The sequence below is a fragment of the Pelmatolapia mariae genome, linkage group LG1 (assembly GCF_036321145.2).
Source record: "Pelmatolapia mariae isolate MD_Pm_ZW linkage group LG1, Pm_UMD_F_2, whole genome shotgun sequence".
NCBI lineage: Eukaryota > Metazoa > Chordata > Actinopteri > Cichliformes > Cichlidae > Pelmatolapia > Pelmatolapia mariae.
The window spans coordinates 34,224,455-34,243,115 of NC_086227.1; the positions used below are offsets into that span (position 1 = coordinate 34,224,455).

Below are 18,661 nucleotides of genomic sequence, written 5' to 3' on the forward strand. Positions count from 1 at the left end.
TGGGATGGGGGAGCTCTGCCTTAATCCCCAAGGTGCTTTAAGAAGAGTCTCTCCTGCCAACTCTGATATGTACTGAGAGGAAATAACACAGTAGAGTCACAGTTTGAGATTATATTTTGGTGCTTTGGAGCACCGACATACAACGCGGGAGGAAAATATTCCACTTTAGGGAAGGATGTTGCATGCTGAGCCCAAAACTCAAGAGTGTTATATAGAGTACAACAAGTGTGCATTCGGGACAGTTTGACTGGGGTTTTCCTCACTTTGCAGACTTAAAGGGCACTTGTGACTTTACTGTAATCCTTAGAGTACCCCAGCGGAGACTCCATGTTTCCTGACTCACGGCAGACCCTGATATTTTACTCCTTTGTTGGTATACTTTAAAAAAAAAAATCCTAGTACTTTTCTATAAATAAGTGTTAAGCTTGAGTCACTTAAGTTCATCAAGGCTTTTATGTGCGCACTTTATTTAGATAACCAGATGGCTTTTGCAGCTACGCTGATTAAAAATGTATTTCATTAGAAATAATTCCATCCTCGTTCTCTTTCCTGCTGAGCATAAGCTGAAACTGATATGTATTGGGTGTGTGTCCATTGCATGAGTCTATAGCCAGCAGCTAGTTAGCAGATAATGCAAAGGAAGCGGTATCAGTCTTCTTGTCCAATTTGCTGCAAAGAAAATACGTTAAATATTTGGATTTATAGAGTAAGGAGCATAGGAGCATTTTGTCTTGCAGACAGGAGCTACTATTAATAAAAGAGAAAATGTAATATACACATACGGGCAGATGATACATTAAAGGAAAAATCTAACCCTTGGCCCAGTGAGCAGTGATCTGCTGGCTCTGATAAGCAGTGGGTGCTCTTATGGCTTGAGTCTACTTGTCCCCTTAGAGTAGAGGGTCTAATTCAGCCCACAGGTTGGCTTTGCGAAGTCATCAATTACTACGGTTTGTGATTTGTGGTGTGCAAATGAAGGCATAAGTACAGGGGAATGAAAAAGTCTAGACAGCTAAAAAGTTTTTCTAGGTCTAAACAAGTTATTCTGTCTGTCCGTCCTTCCATCCAACCATTTTCTTCCACATCAGGGGTGACGGACAACCATTCGCGTTCACATTCACACCTATGGCCAATTCAGACTCACCAGTTACCGTAACTCCATGTGTTTGGACTGTGGAAGGAAGCCAAGTATGTGGAAAAACCCACATGGGGAGAACATGCAAAATCCATACAGAACGACATATTTATTTTAATCATCGAGTAAAACACTATTGTTTCTTAATCACAAAAATCTATACATTTTGTGCTTTTCAGGCACGATCTCTAAATTGCTCTGCAGCATTCTCCAAAATGATCAAAACATCAAACGGCAAAATAGGGAATGATGTTAAAGCTACACTGAAGGTATTCTGGCTCCAAGTATTGCTCGAACATCTTACTAAGAAACTTAATGACCATTTTAATTTGCTATATACATACTGTAAATAAAGGTTTTTCATTAGACATGTACAAGAATTAAAAACAAATTATAAGATGTCTTAGATGTCTCTATAGTAATATGTGTGACTCACTGTGACCAGCTAATACCATAAAAAAGCTTTCAGTACTCTCTTCCAGTGAGTGGAAATGCAGCCACGGTTAAAATACTGAAATGAGAAGTAAAATGTCACTTCATCGTCTGCCGCACTTAAACGCCCTCTGTCTGAGCCGTTCGGGGTTAAGTGTGTTAGATTGGAGTCATTAAACTACCAAATGTAACGGTGCTCCATTTTTGCTTCAGCTGGTTTAAAATCACATTCCTATGGTAATCTCTTGTAGAATAAATTTTCTAAAATCTTGTCACACGTCTAACACAGAGAGCGATGAAGACTACTTTGACCTGACGGAGGCTATTCGACTCGTGAAGGAGGTGATAGCGGCGGTTGATAGCAAGGTGAACGAACACGAGAAAAGACGGCGCCTGAAGGAATTTCACGGCCGTATGGACAACAAGTCGATTATGATGATGAAGAACGGGCAAATTTTCGCCAGGGAGGATCTGCTTAGGAGGCGGCTGATCCACGATGGAGCGCTACAGCTGAAAAACACCCAGGGAAGATTAAAGGGTGAGGAGTTGGGGATGGGAATTTTGTTTGTCTTTTTAGGGTCTAAAATGTTGATGTATTTAAACTAATCCAACAACAACTGATTTTCTTCTGGTCGTCTTCCAGAGGTTCATGCTCTGCTCCTATCAGACGTCTTCGTCTTCCTCCAAGAGAAAGACCAGAAATATGTCTTTGCCATGCTGGTAGGTCATCTCTTTCCCTCTCCTTTGCCCTACAGTTATGAAGAACTCATGAGTGCTGACACAGATGATGCTGTCATATTTTCCTCTCCCACTGTTGTTGCTGTTAGCAGGAGCTGCCCTTCTTAGCTATCCCATTGTGAAATAATGCCTGCCTCTTGCTAGCACGCTAGCTGCACCTAATAAAGCTTATCTGGCCCTGGGCTCCTTAACCCAGCTGTGATAAATCATATAGGTTTGAGTTGTTTTTTCCATGTTTACAGGACTCACAGCTTCATGGCATGCCACACTCTCTCTCCTTCTCCCACTCTCCCTCTCTCACACTCGCAGGAATGGAAACAGAGGCAGGCCGGTGGCTTAATAATCACATCCATCAGTAAAAAAAAAAAAAAAAGAAAAAGCAAAAAAGAAAAAAAAGCCTGCAATGTTTGAGTTGGAGCTGTTGACATTAGAAAGGGGAATAACATGTGGTTTGAAATGGATGGCAGCCATGTGGAGAAGGTTTGTTTTTGAGAGTATAGGCATCAGTTGTGTGGATCAACAAGAGTACATGCAGCTACTGTAGCAGGTCGTAGATCATCACCACCTTTACAGGAACAAAAATGTGTGGAGCTAAAAGAGAATGGATGATAGGAAATAAACAAAAAGATGAGGAGAATATAAATGTTTTCAGCTGAAACATTTGGAGCTTTATTACCAAACCTGCATATTATAGATTTGGTTCCATATTTTTGTGTTACGTATATTCAAACTGCTGTTACTTATATGGGCATGTGCTTAAGATGGGAGTACTGCCTAGCCCAGGGGTGGGCAATCTCAGTCCACGAGGGCCGGTGTCCCTGCAGGTTTTAGATGTGTCCTCGAACCAACACAGCTGATTTAAATGGGTAATTAGCTCCTCAACATGTCCTGAAGTTCTCCAGAGGCCTGGTAATGAACTAATCGTGTGATTCAGGTGTGTTGACCCAAGGTGAGATCTAAAACCTGCAGGGACACCAGCCCTCGTGGACTGAGATTGCCCACCCCTGGCCTAGCCTCCTTCACAGGCCTGAACAACTCAAAGCTGAGAGGTTTGAAAAAAACATAAAACAAGAAGGAAAAGTAAAAGATCTTTCATCATATTTGTTTTTACTGTACAGCTTTGCTTTCCGCCGTGACAGTGGCGCCAGAAATGGTAGCCATTGTAGTTCAAACTCACATGTAATTGGACAAATTAGCAGCATGTTAAACACTTTCAGTCAGTGACTGCCTAAAGCTTGGAACCAATGATCATCACAAAGAAAAGACTTCCTCTGAAATATTTTTCCTGGTTTCTGTCTTGTGTTCAGTTAGGTTTTTGTTTTTGTGTTTTTGGAGTATTTCTGCTTGGTTGCTTTCCTTTGCTATGGAAAGGATCCTGTGATCATCCACTACTGCTCTCTTCTGTGGACATCAAGGCCTTTTTATGTAGCTGAGTGTGTCTTCCCTGTGTGTTCTTTTTTTCCCATCCACACGTACCAAAGCTCTTGATCTGGTCTCTTGTAATGTTCCCCCTCTTTCTCTCTGTGATGCGTTAGTTTTGCTTTTGCAGCTTAAAGATAGTATTGCGAGCTCTTCTGGGTTGCATGTTGTGGGATTTCTGAATGCAAATGCCACATCTAAATCTCCAGACCTTTTATCGGTTTAACTGACAAAGAAGTGTGTGAGAAATAGCCCACATAAGTTCCGGCAAACTGACGGCTGTTGATAAAAACTGCAATAACTGCAGTTATTGCAGTATTTTTGGTGAAAGTATCCAATTAAAGGTGACAATTTGCACTTATGTTTAGGTGACTGATGTAGGAATGCATAGTTCCCCCCTCTTCATGTTGAATGTGGAGTGTTTTTAGTGCAAACTCAATCTTTCTGTTCCACTTGTTGAGCTGCATCTACAACATTTTTTCCCCTCTAAAATACTCACTTGATTTGGTTTAAACTGTAGAACGTGTGCTGTGGATTTTCTTCCTATTGTTTACAATGTAGTCACACCAGGAAGACAAACACACAGGAAAAAAACTCAACCTATTCTTTAAACCTCAGACAAGTGGTTGGAGAAAAAATGTAGGGATGTGGTTACAGCTTTGGAGTTTTACTGGTTTGAAAAGAAATGATGCAGTGGTTTGTGGTGTACTAAAATGTGCTTTACAGTGTTGGCACTCTTAAGAATGCAAGGTTAGCAGAGGCTCTGTGAATCAGCCAACAGCCATGATAATCATAAAATTAGCCAGAATGTCAATTTGGCTTCTTCTTTTCTGTTTATTCTATATTTTTTCATTTTCCCCTTTGTGTCTGTGATCTTTTTTCCCTATCCATCCCTTTGTCTTTGTTTCTCTTACGCTTTTCTCCTGTAATTATCCTTTTTCCTCCTCTGCTTTAGCCTACCCTTCTTCCTGCCTTTTCCATCCTCTTCCCTGATCCTCACCATTTGTTTTCCCTCCACCCCCTTTCCTCCCTCCTGGCCCTCCCCTTATCATCTCTCCTCTCTCTTTTTTTTCCTTCTCTTTTTTCATTCTCCTCCCATGTTGCCTCTCTCCCTGCAGGATCAGCGCTCCACCGTGATCTCCCTCCAGAAGCTGATTGTCAGGGAGGTCGCTAACGAAGAGCGCGGCCTCTTCCTCATCACGGCAGGCATAGAGAAGCCGGAGATGATGGAGGTCCTGGCCAGCTCGAAAGACGAACGCAACACCTGGATGCAGCTCATCCAGGAAGCCATGCAGTCTATGTGAGTAGAATTCATGTCAGTGTTTTTATTTTAAAACATATGAAGACTAAATATATTAATGTACTTGACACACAATTATTTTTGCATCTTGTAATCTACATGTAAGAGCAAGCTTAGACCCCGATCTTTTCTGGTTTACCATAACCTGTAACCTCTTCCGCAGAAGGAACTCTGCCTCCACTGTGCTTTACATTAAGGGCTCTGTCTCTCAGAGTTCATCACCAGTCCATCTGTGATGTAAACCACGAGTTAGACCAAGCCCAGTTCTGTGGACAGAGCACTGTGCCGTCAGGAGGATTAGCACTACTCTACCTGGGGATAGGATGTACTCAGGGACAGTCTAATGCTGGTTTGGCTTCAAGGACAGCTCGCTATAAGCAGAGGATTATTTGAATGCAGCCAGTGGGAAGGAGAGAGATTAGGCACTCTGTCTCCCTCGCAGTCTGACTTCTGTCAAAACACAAATGGAGATCATGCTATTGGCAGAAATGAATTTTTTTTTTTTTTAAAGGCTATGGCTTCTGTGTTTTTTTTTTTTCTCTTGAACTAAAAGCACCATGTGCTCATGTACTTCAAACTTTTGGGAGAGTTGTCTGTTGTCCTGTGGGACGGATGCACAGACTGATTGGTCGTAGAACAGTGTGAAGCTAATGGTTATTTTCATGACTCGTCTTTTTAAGAAGTCTAGAAATCTTTAAAATGTTGCAAATTAATGAAAATGTTTCAGAATACTGTTTTTAAGTTTTTAAATTATTCACTAAAGTTTTGGTAATTAACTTCAGTTAACTGATTAAACACTTGTACACTGTAAGTGATGTAGATTTCTGGTTGTTTGTTGGTCTTTAATCCTGTCTAATTTATGGGATGTTGTACATCATCTTTATTTTCTTTATTGGACAGGGACAAGGATGAGGATGAAGGGATTCCCAGTGAGACAGAAGATGACAAGAGACAGCTAGAGACTAAAGCAAAGGAAATGAGAGGTGAGAGAAATCTATTAAATTTGTTTGTATGATAGCAAGCACACACACACATTTGCCTGAGATTTCTCACTGTTTGTCTTTGTGTCTTCCTGTCTGTCTGTCTCTGCTGGTCAGAACTGTTGAGGCAAAAGGATACAGAAATCATGTCTCTGCTGGAGGAGAAGGTGCGGCTTTTCAGAGGGATGTGGGAGGGCGTGAGCCCAGGCGAGGAGGCCTGTCGGCAGGTCCAACCTTTCTTCAGGTCACCCTGCAGCCTGGAGCCGCCTGGGGGGGCGTCCATCATGAAAGATGCCCTGCAGGAAGGTAAGAAAGAGGGGGTTCTAAGATGTGTGCTGTGGATCCGTCATTCATTGAATATACTGAGAAATAAATTTGAATGAACGAAAAAAACACAGTGAGAGGCTTGTATGCTAACATTGTTACACATTGTTAGTATGTGGCATGTGTCATTGCAGCTTTATGAACATGAAGTACATCTTACACATGCTATCCTGTTTACGTTTTTAAATTTTATCATCTAGGCAAACTTAAAAGTATATAAGAAAAGTATGTAAAAGATTGAGTGGGTAAGTGCGATATCCTGAAGTTGTGTTTTTAAAGCCTTAAACTAAGTGTTTTTGACTCCTCAATCAGGATAACTATGGCCTAATCATGCCCAGCCCTTCATTGTCTGTTTTACTTTAAATGATACCACAAGTTAGAAAATAAACATCAGATATAAATCAGATTGCAATTACTTGCAAACCTTCAAACCTGTCAGAGTGGTTGCAGTCGGTCTGAGTCGAATTGTAATTGTGTGGAGACAAGTTGCTTCCCACCAGGCAACCTGTGATCAAAACTGATCGCAAGGTGACTGAGGATGTTGTATGCTGCAACTACTTGCAATGAATCTCTGACAGCAAAAACATTCAATTGAATCAATGGGCAACCACTGATTTTTTTTTTTCTAGTTGGAAGGAGGGTTTTTTCCTATTTTTAACTCTGGTGTGACTGAGCTATTAGCATCCACTGTGGTGGGCGTCTGTACTAGACATCGGGCAGACGTGCTTGTCAGATTCTCAAATCACCTCAACTGGCTCCTTTCGATGTCGAAATGGAGCAGCTTTACTCTGAGCCCCTCGCAAACGACTGATCTCATCAACCTGTCTCTAAGGGACAAGCCACGCCTTCGATGAAAGCTCATTATCGCTGTTTGTATCCACAGTCTCATTCTTTCGGTCATTATCCAAAGACCATGACTATAGGTGAGGATAGGGAGGCAGGCGGATCATTTTTTGCCTTTTAGTTTTTGGTCTATTCTCCTTTTAGTGAGGTTTGAGTTCTTAACACCAAAGCGGTCCTAACACCGCATTTGTAAATGACACCTTGAGAATAAAACAGGGTATTATGACTCCTCATTGAAGAGAAAGCACTGAGTTATTCATATGTATAGCTAATTTCAATTATTAACCAAAACTTGTGTCATGATGTGAGGAATAAAGCCATCTGCTAAAAAAGCACCTTATTGTTTTTCATCGATTATGCACATATGGACAGTTCTGCCCTCACTTTTCATAATAAAGCTCTGATAAATTTTTTCCACCACACATTTTTGAGGCTGCAGGTAAAAAGGATACACTTTGGCAACCACGTGGAAAAATTCACTGTACAAAAACCACTGTGACCTTCAGTTCTTTTTGTATGTAGGGAGTTTATATACAATTTGTATGTAAAGAAAACTTGTTTATTCATTTTAATTCTTCTGATAAGAGCCTACCATGTTATTAATCCCTAAGGAAATGATGTAATTGAGTATGTAATGAGCTCAGTAGTTGGATCCCTTCATAGCCCGAGAGAGAGATTCAAGTGTATAGCAAACATTAAAGGATGCGTTTTGAGATTTTACTCCAGCGCTTGTTGGTGCTTTGGCAGTGTTGTTCATCAAATGTGTATTAGAAGAAAGCGGAGAGGTGAGCTGAGAGCAATTACTGTATCCTGTGGTAAAGGTATTGAAATGTGGAGAAAGACTGCGATAGGATTGACTTTAAATTTAAAAAGCTGGGTCAGTGAAAAATAAACATGCTAAATACTTATTTAAGGAGTATTTGTAGATTTTAAAACATGATTTGAGATAGACCTACTTTCACTTGTTTCCAAGTGAGTTTGGCTTTTTATAATCATCTTAGGTTTTTAGTATTCCTGTATAGCATTCACTTTACTTATCATTTGCACTGCTGTATTTCAAGTGTATGGGTTTACTTTGGATTTTACATGATACAGTCTAACAACAACATGCAGGGATTTTGTAGGTGCTGGAAACTCGTGAATTTTAAGATGATGTTTTCAAGGTTTGAAAAGTGCTTGGATTTTGGATTAAGTGCTTGAAACTGTATTTGCATTACTTTAATGGGGAATTGCTGTTTGAATATTAGATAGTTTGCTTTTTAGATAATTGAAAAGAATAAACTGGAGAAAGTTTAATAGCGTTTGTCTTGTGGATAAATGAAGACATGTCTGCCTGAGCCTTCTGAGCATGATGCTGCAGTGTGCCAATCTTTTTTCCATGTGTACCCTTTGACAGATCAGTGGGTTGGAGTTTGTTATTCTAATAAGCATTAGCTTGAGAGGAAAAATGATAAGCTGAAAACTGTAAATGCAAAAAAGATCAAGCAGCCAGGAGAGTTTTAGCTCCTTCCTACAGTCAATAATGGAAGCAAATGATTGCATAACCAACCATCAATCAATCACAGTGTATATTTAAAGAACTTTTAAATAACATTTTAGATATAATTAATGACCAAAATTCTCATGGACATATCCATCTGATGTCTGATATCTATTAGTTGATATCAGGTAAGGAATTATCCGCTTCCTATCTTTCCATTTCCGTAGACTAACGAGCGTGCTGGTTGGAAGGCCCTCTCCTTCATCATCTTCAGCATTCCTAACAGTGAACTGCAAACTCAGCAGGCTGTGGGGCCTAAATTAAGCCACCGTGGCCTTAACAGCAGTGCAACTGCATTGTCTTCACTGTACAGAGGTTACGTGAATAGTGCCATTGTGTTCTAAGAATTGGAAACAAAAATAATTTAAGAGAGTTTGATCTGTTTTAAGGATTTTTACCAGTAAATGTGGATTTAAGACAATTTTGGACTTTTTATGGGCCCATTGATGTCCTCTTGTAGCACAGTGACATCAAGCTTTGAGTAATAATGAAGTGAAACATTAATTTTGATTATGTATGCTGGGAAATCCTTACCGTTCTTAAAATGTAGTTGAATATGACTTGAATATGACAAAATGAAGGGAAAAGCTGAACCTGTTGTTGGTGTGTGTTCTTGTCTGTGAAGGAGCCGAGTAGCTTCGGTGGTCAGAGTGTGACTTGCGTAAGGAAACAGCTCCTTATTATTATTTAGTCCCGCTGCAGGCAAAGAGTGTTCCACAAAAATCTGGAGCTGGTTAAAAATACAAAGGATTTGTTTTAAAGTTTACAGGTTTGGTAAGTTTGTGACAGTCCAAAGAAAAACAGGCTGCAGCTCTAATGGAGATTGGATGAATGAAGGAAAACTCCTGTAATGATTATAACTTTTCAAACTAACAGTAAAAGTTTACCTACTCTACAGCACAATGTCTTTTTCACCTCGTCCTTGTAAAGCCTGGAGCAGTAATTGTCCTTATTTGATATGTGAATTGGCAGCAGTAATGTGATTTCTCCTCCTCAGGTTATTGTGTTTTACTGAGAATCTGCCAGACAGGAAAGGTCACAGTGTTGCATCTGTACACTGTATGCTGATAGCAAAGCACACCTCTTTTCAGAGTTTCTATACATTTCAAATTGCGAAGATGTTTAAACTTTTAGTGAAGAGGCTCTGTGGCGCTAATAGGTTGTCAATAGTTGCTTAGCAACAGGAGCCAGTAGCAGCCTGCCAGGATATATGGCTGCAGAGCTGAACTGTAACACAGTTAGCTGGATAATTCACTTACTGACCTGCACGCTGATGTTTCCCTCTGTGTGTGTCCGTGACAGTGGAGACATTACAGACACTGGTGAATGGCAGCCTGGGCGGGGCTATGGCCAGCGTCCAGGAGGGAGGAGGAGGTGGTGCGGGGCCGGTGTGTTTGCCCCGCAGGGCTGAGACCTTCGGAGGCTTCGACAGTCACCAGATGCACAGCAGTAAGAGTAAGTGTGCTGCTCTGGACATTTGTTGGTGTCTTTTTCCTTTGTTTTATTTTCTTCTTCTTCTTTTTTTAAACATTGTGCAATCCAGTGCAGTGAAACATGCTGAAACCCCACCTGCTTGTCAAGATAACTGCACCGACTTAGTGACTGGACTGCAAATGTGTGACAACACTGCTGAAAGCCAAAGCACAGTTTTTAAAAGTGGAATATTTCATTTTTCATCTTGAAACGGGGTTTTGGTGGTCATACCCACCTCTCCCCACAATTCCCCTGTTCAGAGCAGTTAGATAAAACATTTCAGACGGAGGCTTGGACAGCAGAGCTGGAGCTTCCTGAGGGAAAGGTGGCCTGGGGCGATATCTCTGAACTGGTGGCTTGCAAACTGATAGTGTCGAATCCATTGAACCACAAGAGTTCTAAGAGGTCCAGATCTCTACATCGCCAGCATACCTGGAAAACTACAGCTAAACAATGATATTTTTGTCTAAGGGGGTTGTCTCTTAAACACTAGTTCAGCCTTGATTTATTTAAATAAGCAAACATAATGAAATATAAAGACTAATGTTAGAGAATATAACAGATGGGTAAATGTGTAGACGTTACAGAGGTCTTTGTAGGTGGAGAAGGAAGAAAATGTAAATCAAAGAATAGCAGTGAAACTAAAAAAAAAAGCAAAGCATAATTTTCAGATGAGATGTCAGATTCAACATTAACATAAACACAACATAAATGTAGGTCAGCAGAAAATCTTTTGATTCCTTCCCAAGTTTCCGCAGAGACTATGTGAGAGCCACTTATTTTATTGACATAGCAAACCCGGCTGTAACCTTCACAGGAGTCACTTGTTGACAATATAAAACCTGTAATACTTTGGATTTTTTTTGGTGGTGGGGGAGGGGGGTTTACAAAAGCTCTCAACTGTTTTCCTGCAGACTGTTTGAGAGCTTGCATATCTGAATGGCCGGCTCTGCTTTGCTGATCTGTCAGACTGTGCTTTTCACTGAAATGTAGTGAGAATTTCTCATTTTCCATACATCCAAAGAAATGATGGCCGCCAAGGAAGACGACTCTGTGTCAAAAGCATGAATTATATCTACGATTCCCTCAATTTTAAGTGTCATTTCTGTTTTTTAAAATCATAGAATTTCACTATCACGTAAAATTGCACAGAATCTCTCTCTAATGGTAAACGAAGGACTTTTATTAACATTGTCAGAAACAACATAGTGGAGAGAAAAAGTGTTTCTGAAAACGTTTTTTTCTCTCCTCCTTGCAGGTAGGGGTTGATCAGCTTGAGGTCTCTGTTGATATTAATATTAATCATTATATCACCTCACATTATTCCAGTATGAACACCAAATAAATTCTTAATTTGTACACCACGTCTACCAACTCTTTGTTTAAGATACAAATCTACAAACAGCCTTTTTCCTTTGATAAAAGCTAAAGCTTCGGTGTTCATTTAGCTAATTTTGTTCCTCTTCTGGGGCCTGATTAGAAGCTGGAAGGAAAATTGGCCAAAATGCAGACTGCATAAGTTAATAGACTTTCAGCATCACAGCTCTGTCATTAAGATGTGGAGATTTGACTATAATTGCAGTGTATTTATTTAATTAAATCCATGTGTCATTTAGATGCCATTGTTTTTCAGCTGCAGCCCTGGTGGTGTTAAATGTCAAATGTGGAAAAAACAACCCAGCAAAACTACAAAATTAGTAAAAATGGATCTGAAGAGGTTGATTTTTGCAACCTGTAGTTACTCACTAAGTCTCCATCCTGCTTCATAAAACACGAATTTTGCTTTTCAGTTACAAATTTGTGCTCATATTCGCCACCAAAACTTTTCACCAAGAAGAAAGAGTTTGCATTTAATCACCCACATTCTGATAAGTAACCATAATTCAGTCAGGGCCATTGTAATCAAGAGGTTGTTATTTCCATCTGCAGTAGTTTAGATTTGGCGGTTTGGCTCTGTTCTGGGACGTTCCCACTCTTCCATGTGCACATATGTGGAAGGAAAGGCAGCATGAGCTGCCATAACAGAACAGCCATTAATGACAGACGTTGTCACTGATTAAGTTGCAGCATCAAAAGAGGATCTGGGGTGGTGGTGGGGGTTGCAAAGCAGCCTGCAGATGTGCCACAGCTGTGGAGAGGGTAAAGGTCCTGGCATGATTTGGTGCTGGTAGTCTGTAGCTGTTACACAGAGCTTTGCAGACCCATGTCTACATGTCATGGCTGTCTGCTGTCACCAGGAGGCAATGTCAAAAATATGTGGATTACCTGGAATGCTTCATATATGTCTGTGCTCTCACTTCAAAGAACTTAAACTGTTCAATGACATGACATCTGACCACTGCAGTGTTTCGGATCTTTTTCTGTGTGTTTTCTTTCTTTGTGGTGAACTTGTGCTCTGCAGTGCTTTCCTTTCCTGTTCACCCTAGCTGTTTTTGGTTTGGTTTTTCCCCCAGCAATTGACTGAGCAGAGGAGCTTACTGTTGTTGGGTTTTTTTGAGGACATAGCCTTTTGTTTGGTTGAATTCCAGCAATCATTTTTTAAATGTTATGTTATATATATATATATATATATATATATATATATATTGCATAGCCAAAGACATTAAATCTGACTTGAAAAAGATTCAGTGGCACACCCTATATAAGATATGTATAGGGTAGCTAGCCCAACAGTTAGCTGATGAGGGCTGATCTGCCAGAACTGTGGTTAAGCTAACACTGTGGTGATTTTAATTTTCCCTCAGTGAAAATCACTGATTATAATCACATTTGTCTTATTTCATATTCTAGCTCTTAGAGTTCTCCTTTTTGTCTTGCAGCACCCTTCTTGATCTCATCTTTTTTTCCTGTGGTTTCTCTTTATATCAGGTGGAGACAGAGATGAGAGTGAGGATATGGCGGGAGACCTGCGCAGGACGGAGTCCGACAGCGTTTTAAAGAAGGTCTGCATCCCAGCAGCCAGTTATTCTACTTGACTCTGAAGCCAGTGTGCCCCTACATGTCACAGAGAACCTGAGGGCATGTGTGGGGGTGCATTTGTCCTCCAACACTAACAATACCATTAAGATGAATTTAACTGCTTCTCTCCCTCCAATGAATTAGCCTCTTGACTCTTCCTCCCAGGTCCCGTTGCTAATGGCGACCATCAGTTGTGTAGGATTCAATAGATGATGGAAATGAATGGACTGCCTTTAGGTGCTGCTATTGTAGCTCTGCACTGGATGCCAGCCTTTGTAGTCATTTATACTGCATATACCAGCAGCTGGACTGCACATTATTGTGTCTTGAATCTTTTAGCAGAGACAGGCTACAGTAAACCTAATGTGCTGTTTAATAAAGAAAAAGGAGCCAGCTATTCACCAGGCCATTCCTTGTAAATGCTGCTCTCTGAAAACAGAAGGGAAGCATTTAATTTTTCTTAACATTTCACCCCAGGCATGGTGCCAAAGTTCAAAGAGAGTTCAGCAGTAAAAGAAGGAGGGTGTTCAGAAGTCCGAGTCATCATTAAAAAATACAATGTAGAGTTGATTCCAGCCTTCCATCTTCTATTGTATTCACGTTGGTCTGTGCCGTTCTTTTGTAAACTGAAAATACCTTTTTAGAACCGTTCGTCTCGTCCCCATTTAAAATAAAGCGGCACGACACTAAATCTGTCATACATAATCATAGCCAGATACAATTAGACTTCACAGCACACCCACATGTGCAGCTTTAATCACATTCGCTCAGTGATATATACAGTATACAGGCCCACATACGCATACTGTACACAAGAGCAGATGTTTGCATGCGAGTACATTACTGTGTTTTAGCTTACTCAGTGTGTCTTAATGTTTGTGTGCAGGGAGGAAACGCCAACCTGCTGCAGCTGCTGAAGAGGAACAGTGAGGTAACACTGACTTCCTGTGTCTAATTCAGTTCAAGTCGCTGTTTACATAGAAACTGCCAAAACCCTGTGTCTACGGCATTGTTACTGGCATTAATCAGCGTGTTGTCTCAAACAGCAGTAGCGCTCCAGTTCAGCCAGAATGCGTCCGCCCAGTTTGAAATCTGAAAGTCTTCCACAAACCTTTAACTACAGCACTGATCATGACCCAGAGCTGTGATGGACTGTTTCCTCCTTTTGGTTTTGATCAACTTGTTTAATTATTATTTATTATTATTCACTTGTTGAGGTTGATTTGCCGTTAACAGCTTTGCTTTTGCCACCTATCAAACGCTTTTATACTCCATCAATAACAACATATTAATTTTTTTATAAATTCAAATTTGAAATTGTTTTTACTTAATCTAAACGACCCTGCTGCCCACATTTAGGGATTTACTGCTGTTTCTGTAAAAAGCTCTGCTAAGTAATAAATAACAAAATAACTCAAAGTGAAAGTGAGCGTGTGCCAAGCAAAGTAAGCTGTCATTTAACAAAAGTAGGAAGAGTTTTAAGTGAAAATTATTATTAAAATGCACAATAATCAGAAGCAGCTCATGCAGCGTAGCGCTGTAAAATAACAGGGAAAAATAAGGCTTAACTAATAAATATTATATTTTTGCAGCATCAAAGAACAGTAAGCAGTTAATACAAGACTAAAAGTCTAAAACCATGTTAGTGGGTCGGTGAAGTTGTTTGCGTTTCATGTTGCTAACGCTGCACGCGAAATAAAACCATAAATGGTGCACAGCTGAGGCTACATGACTTTTGCAGCTTTGGAAGCATTTTCAACAGCAGGAACAACAGGAAATCAGAACATTTGATCAGGAAGAAATACATTGTCGGAAATCTGTGCAAAAATCACTGTGAATAATTTTTAAGCTGATATCCAGCCCTGAGCTGTTTTGCAAAATGGCAAAACGGGTATTTAGAACCTTTTATTTGAATAAGTCATAAACTTATTTAAGTATAAAAAAAAAAAACATTAACCATAAAAATATGCCCAAAGTAGCTCTAATTATTTTATTTCTTCAATTTTTTCTTCTGTTTCTGGCTGCTTCCTAAAAGTATTTTATTTAAAAAGTAAAATTACTCATTAGGCAGAATAGCCAGTCTTTAGCAAAGAAAAACAAGGGTTACCCCTAGAATAAGTCCAAGGGGGAAACGAGTTAAGGAGGCTATCCATGGCCTCCCTTTGTACATGCCTCTGTCCTATTCTGGTGTATTGATGGCTCCTTGTCATATTCCTTGAGCTATTCCTGAACATTTTTTTGCAGTGAAGCAGGGGACATTTTCCTGGTGGTTTGTGTGCTTTTGATAATATGTGTGTGCTTAGTCAGTCACGATGTGTAGGTCAGTGAATTAAAGTAGCATTTACAATAATGCAAGACTTAACGATTCAAAGAAGATCAACATTTGTAACTTCATCTGTGAGTGGTTTTATTATCGTGGCTGCAAAGTGTGATTTTAAAGTAATACTTGGTTTTTGGAGCTATAAACAACTTTAAGTCTGCTGTAGTAAAATCAGATTTTTATTATTACATTAAAATATTCTGTGTGACACCACAACATTTCCTCCAGACGTGTCACTTTATGAAAGCTGTTTTGTTTAGTTCGCAGTAACGCGGTTTGGATCAGTTTTGAGTCCTTGTAAACACGGATGACAAATACAAGGTTACTGTGATAATATCTGAGCGGAGAAAAGGTCAGATCTCTGTAAAGTTAGATCAGCATATTGTTATAAATTGATATTGTATAAAACACCGCTACCAATAATGGTGAGTTTTAACATGTCAAGTGGAGCAGTAAGTAAGGCAACATCAAACAGCTTTGTCCTTGCAGCTGAAGTGGATTTTTCTCCTGGATAACAAGAACACAGCCGGAGGTTTGAGATTATACTCACTGCTCTCTCTTTTTCAACAGCAGGTCCTCCACAGTGTCTCCAACCTGCATCTTCTGCTAAGCACTCTGCAGGTATGATGGTTTCTAAGCATTACAATACATCCAGCGCTCCAGATCAGAACTGACATGATGCAAGTCTGTGAAGCTTTCCAATGAAAAGAACAGAAAAAAGACCTCCATCCACATAGAGCCAGTGCAGAATACCCCACAATCCACAGGATGGATATGTCTAACCTAATCTCTGTGGCTCTGTCTAACCCAGGCAGTGGTAGTCCAGCAGGACAGTTTCATAGAGGACCAGCGGCAGGCCCTGAGTGAGCGCTCCTCCTCTTGCACATCGTTATCACGACCGTCCTCTCGGCCCAGCTCGCTGATCGAACAGGAGAAGCAGCGCAGCCTGGAGAAGCAGCGGCAGGAGTTGGCATCCCTGCAGAGACAACAGGCAGCTCATGCTGAGGAGAAGAGGAGAAGAGAGAAGGAGTGGGAGCTCAGGGAAAAGCAGCTCGCTGAGAGGGAGGCACAGGTGCACGCACAGGTAACTATGCATCATCTTCCACTAGCCCTGTTTATTATTAATAGTTTCAGGGCAGCTATAATTCTGACAGTAACCCCCCAGGATGGTTTCATGCTGCAGTGTTTCACCTCATGCAGTGTTTTATCTGATAAATTACAATGCGTACTTGTGCAGGGCATTAAAGTCTTCTGTGGTGCTTTAAAGAGATGGTACACTGCCTTCAAATATAGCTTTCACTGACAAGCTTGAAACGCTGAAAGAAAAGTTGCAGGGTCAAATTTCATCTGACAAGGCTGCAAAGGCGTGGTAGTAGATTCACCTCCACGGCTGGCTGAAACGTTGCACTAACTAAAGGCTGAACAACATGCAGTAAACATTCTCTCTGCTTGTGACTTAGGGCAGCTGTGGCTCAGGAGGTAAAGCAAGCCATCTAGTAATCAGAAGGTTGGTGGTTTGATTTCTGGCTGCTCCAGTCTGTGTGCCAAAGTATCCTTGGGCAAGGATATTTGACACGTTCATCATCTGTCTGAATGTTAACTTAAGATGTAGAAAAAAGTGGGTGAATGAGACACGTGAGTGCTCAATTGCGCAATTTATGCTTATTATTTTCCATATTAAATTACTGCCAAATGGCAGAATGATTACAAAATAGTGATCACTTAGTCATCCAGATCTGCAAAGAAACCAATGTTTAAGAGTTTGAGCATTACAACAGTACAAGAAACCAGAAATATTCGAGCAGACATGGAGATGATTAACATTCTTTTAAAAAGCCACAACTTCTGGATTAACCCTCGAGTTCTAAGCCACCACAGGGTTACGTCTAATCGTACATTTTGAAAAAACACAGCTAGTTCCTGAATTGTGATACTTACAATAACAATGTTAGTATTTTCTGATTGCTTTGACTTTGGAGAAATTTTATTTTGATGGGGTTAGGGATTAAAGTTTAGGGTGGTACGCTGATCATATGCTGCAGGTGTAAACAGCAAAAAGAGCAGCAGTCTGTGGTTTATTTACTGTTAGTGACTGCACCTTGGATGATATGAGCAGTATATCCTTGCATCTGTCGAGTGGGTCATTGTTTGTTTAAATGAATTTCACACTCATTATCACCAGCGCGTGTTATTCCCTGCAGTGTCCCCCCAAAGTTTGAATACTTAAACGATAATAAGTTGATTGTGGGCTAAAATCAACAAGTTAAATGCAGTTGTGATCAGCTTCATAATGCACAGCAAGCAGCAGCACCTGTGGAGTTATGAAGTTGATTTAATATATGAGGAGACAATAAATTATTCATTCAGCATTGGTTAAAGTCTAGACTTCAGTTTTTTTTTCCAGCTTATTTTTTCCTGATGGGGAAACGTGCATTAAGGAGAGGTTGAGACACTGAATGTGATCACAATATTAAATCAGGCAGTCATTAGCTTTTATTCATTCAGGCTCAGTTATTGCAGGTTTCCACTAAAGGAAAGGAGCTGAAAACATACGATGTGACGCCTCACGTGTCTGTCAGTTCAATAAATCAATCAACACTTGTATCAACCGCTGCAGGAGGAGGAAATCCTGAAGCAGCAGAAGGACCTGGAGGAGGAGAAGCAGGAGCTGCAGAACAAGAAGGAGGAGTACCAGAAGGACCTGGAGAGACTGAGAGATGCCCAGAGGAAGCTGGAGAGGGACAGGGAGGCTATGCAGCGGCACCTCAACAAGATGGAGGACCTGCGTCTAGCTGAGGTGAGCAGGGACACTCTGAAAATCATAATAATGATAACACAATCTGCTGATCCCTGCAGGGAAACCGCCTCTTCTGTCGCCCCCTCAGCTGCAGGGGAACACTGTGTGAGCCTGGAGGGATTCATTTTTTGCGCTCAATGACACTCCAGCCTGGTTGATGTTTATGGATGCTTACAGCAGAGGCTTGAACTTGGGTCCTCTTGAAAGTGGATTTAAAAAAGCTCTTGGCCACATTTTAACTAGCAAGCATCGCTGCAACACAAACCAAACAGCACTGTTATGTTCACTGTTATGTTTCTCCCCCAAGAAATCTAAATATGATCATTTTCCAAAACTGAACTCTTCTAGAAACAGTCGTGCTCATCATTTAGCAAAAAGCCTGTCATGCATATTCACATACAG

At 40.6% G+C, this 18,661-nt stretch overlaps 1 protein-coding gene across 6 annotated transcripts in view; it reads left to right on the top strand.

Moving 5' to 3' along the window:
- Positions 1-18,661, top strand: part of LOC134631387 (A-kinase anchor protein 13) — a 122,829-nt gene that overhangs the window by 98,269 nt on the left and 5,899 nt on the right. For 5 of the 6 annotated variants that reach the window (XM_063479671.1, XM_063479652.1, XM_063479699.1 and 2 more), the window contains 11 exons: positions 1,857-2,105; positions 2,211-2,287; positions 4,843-5,024; positions 5,925-6,007; positions 6,122-6,310; positions 10,014-10,166; positions 13,053-13,126; positions 14,029-14,073; positions 16,033-16,083; positions 16,274-16,546; positions 18,080-18,259. In XM_063479671.1, the coding sequence (XP_063335741.1) occupies positions 1,857-2,105; positions 2,211-2,287; positions 4,843-5,024; positions 5,925-6,007; positions 6,122-6,310; positions 10,014-10,166; positions 13,053-13,126; positions 14,029-14,073; positions 16,033-16,083; positions 16,274-16,546; positions 18,080-18,259 (1,556 nt within the window). The remainder of the gene's footprint in view (positions 1-1,856; positions 2,106-2,210; positions 2,288-4,842; positions 5,025-5,924; positions 6,008-6,121; positions 6,311-10,013; positions 10,167-13,052; positions 13,127-14,028; positions 14,074-16,032; positions 16,084-16,273; positions 16,547-18,079; positions 18,260-18,661) is intronic. The other variant, XM_063479680.1, reaches the window with a different exon arrangement.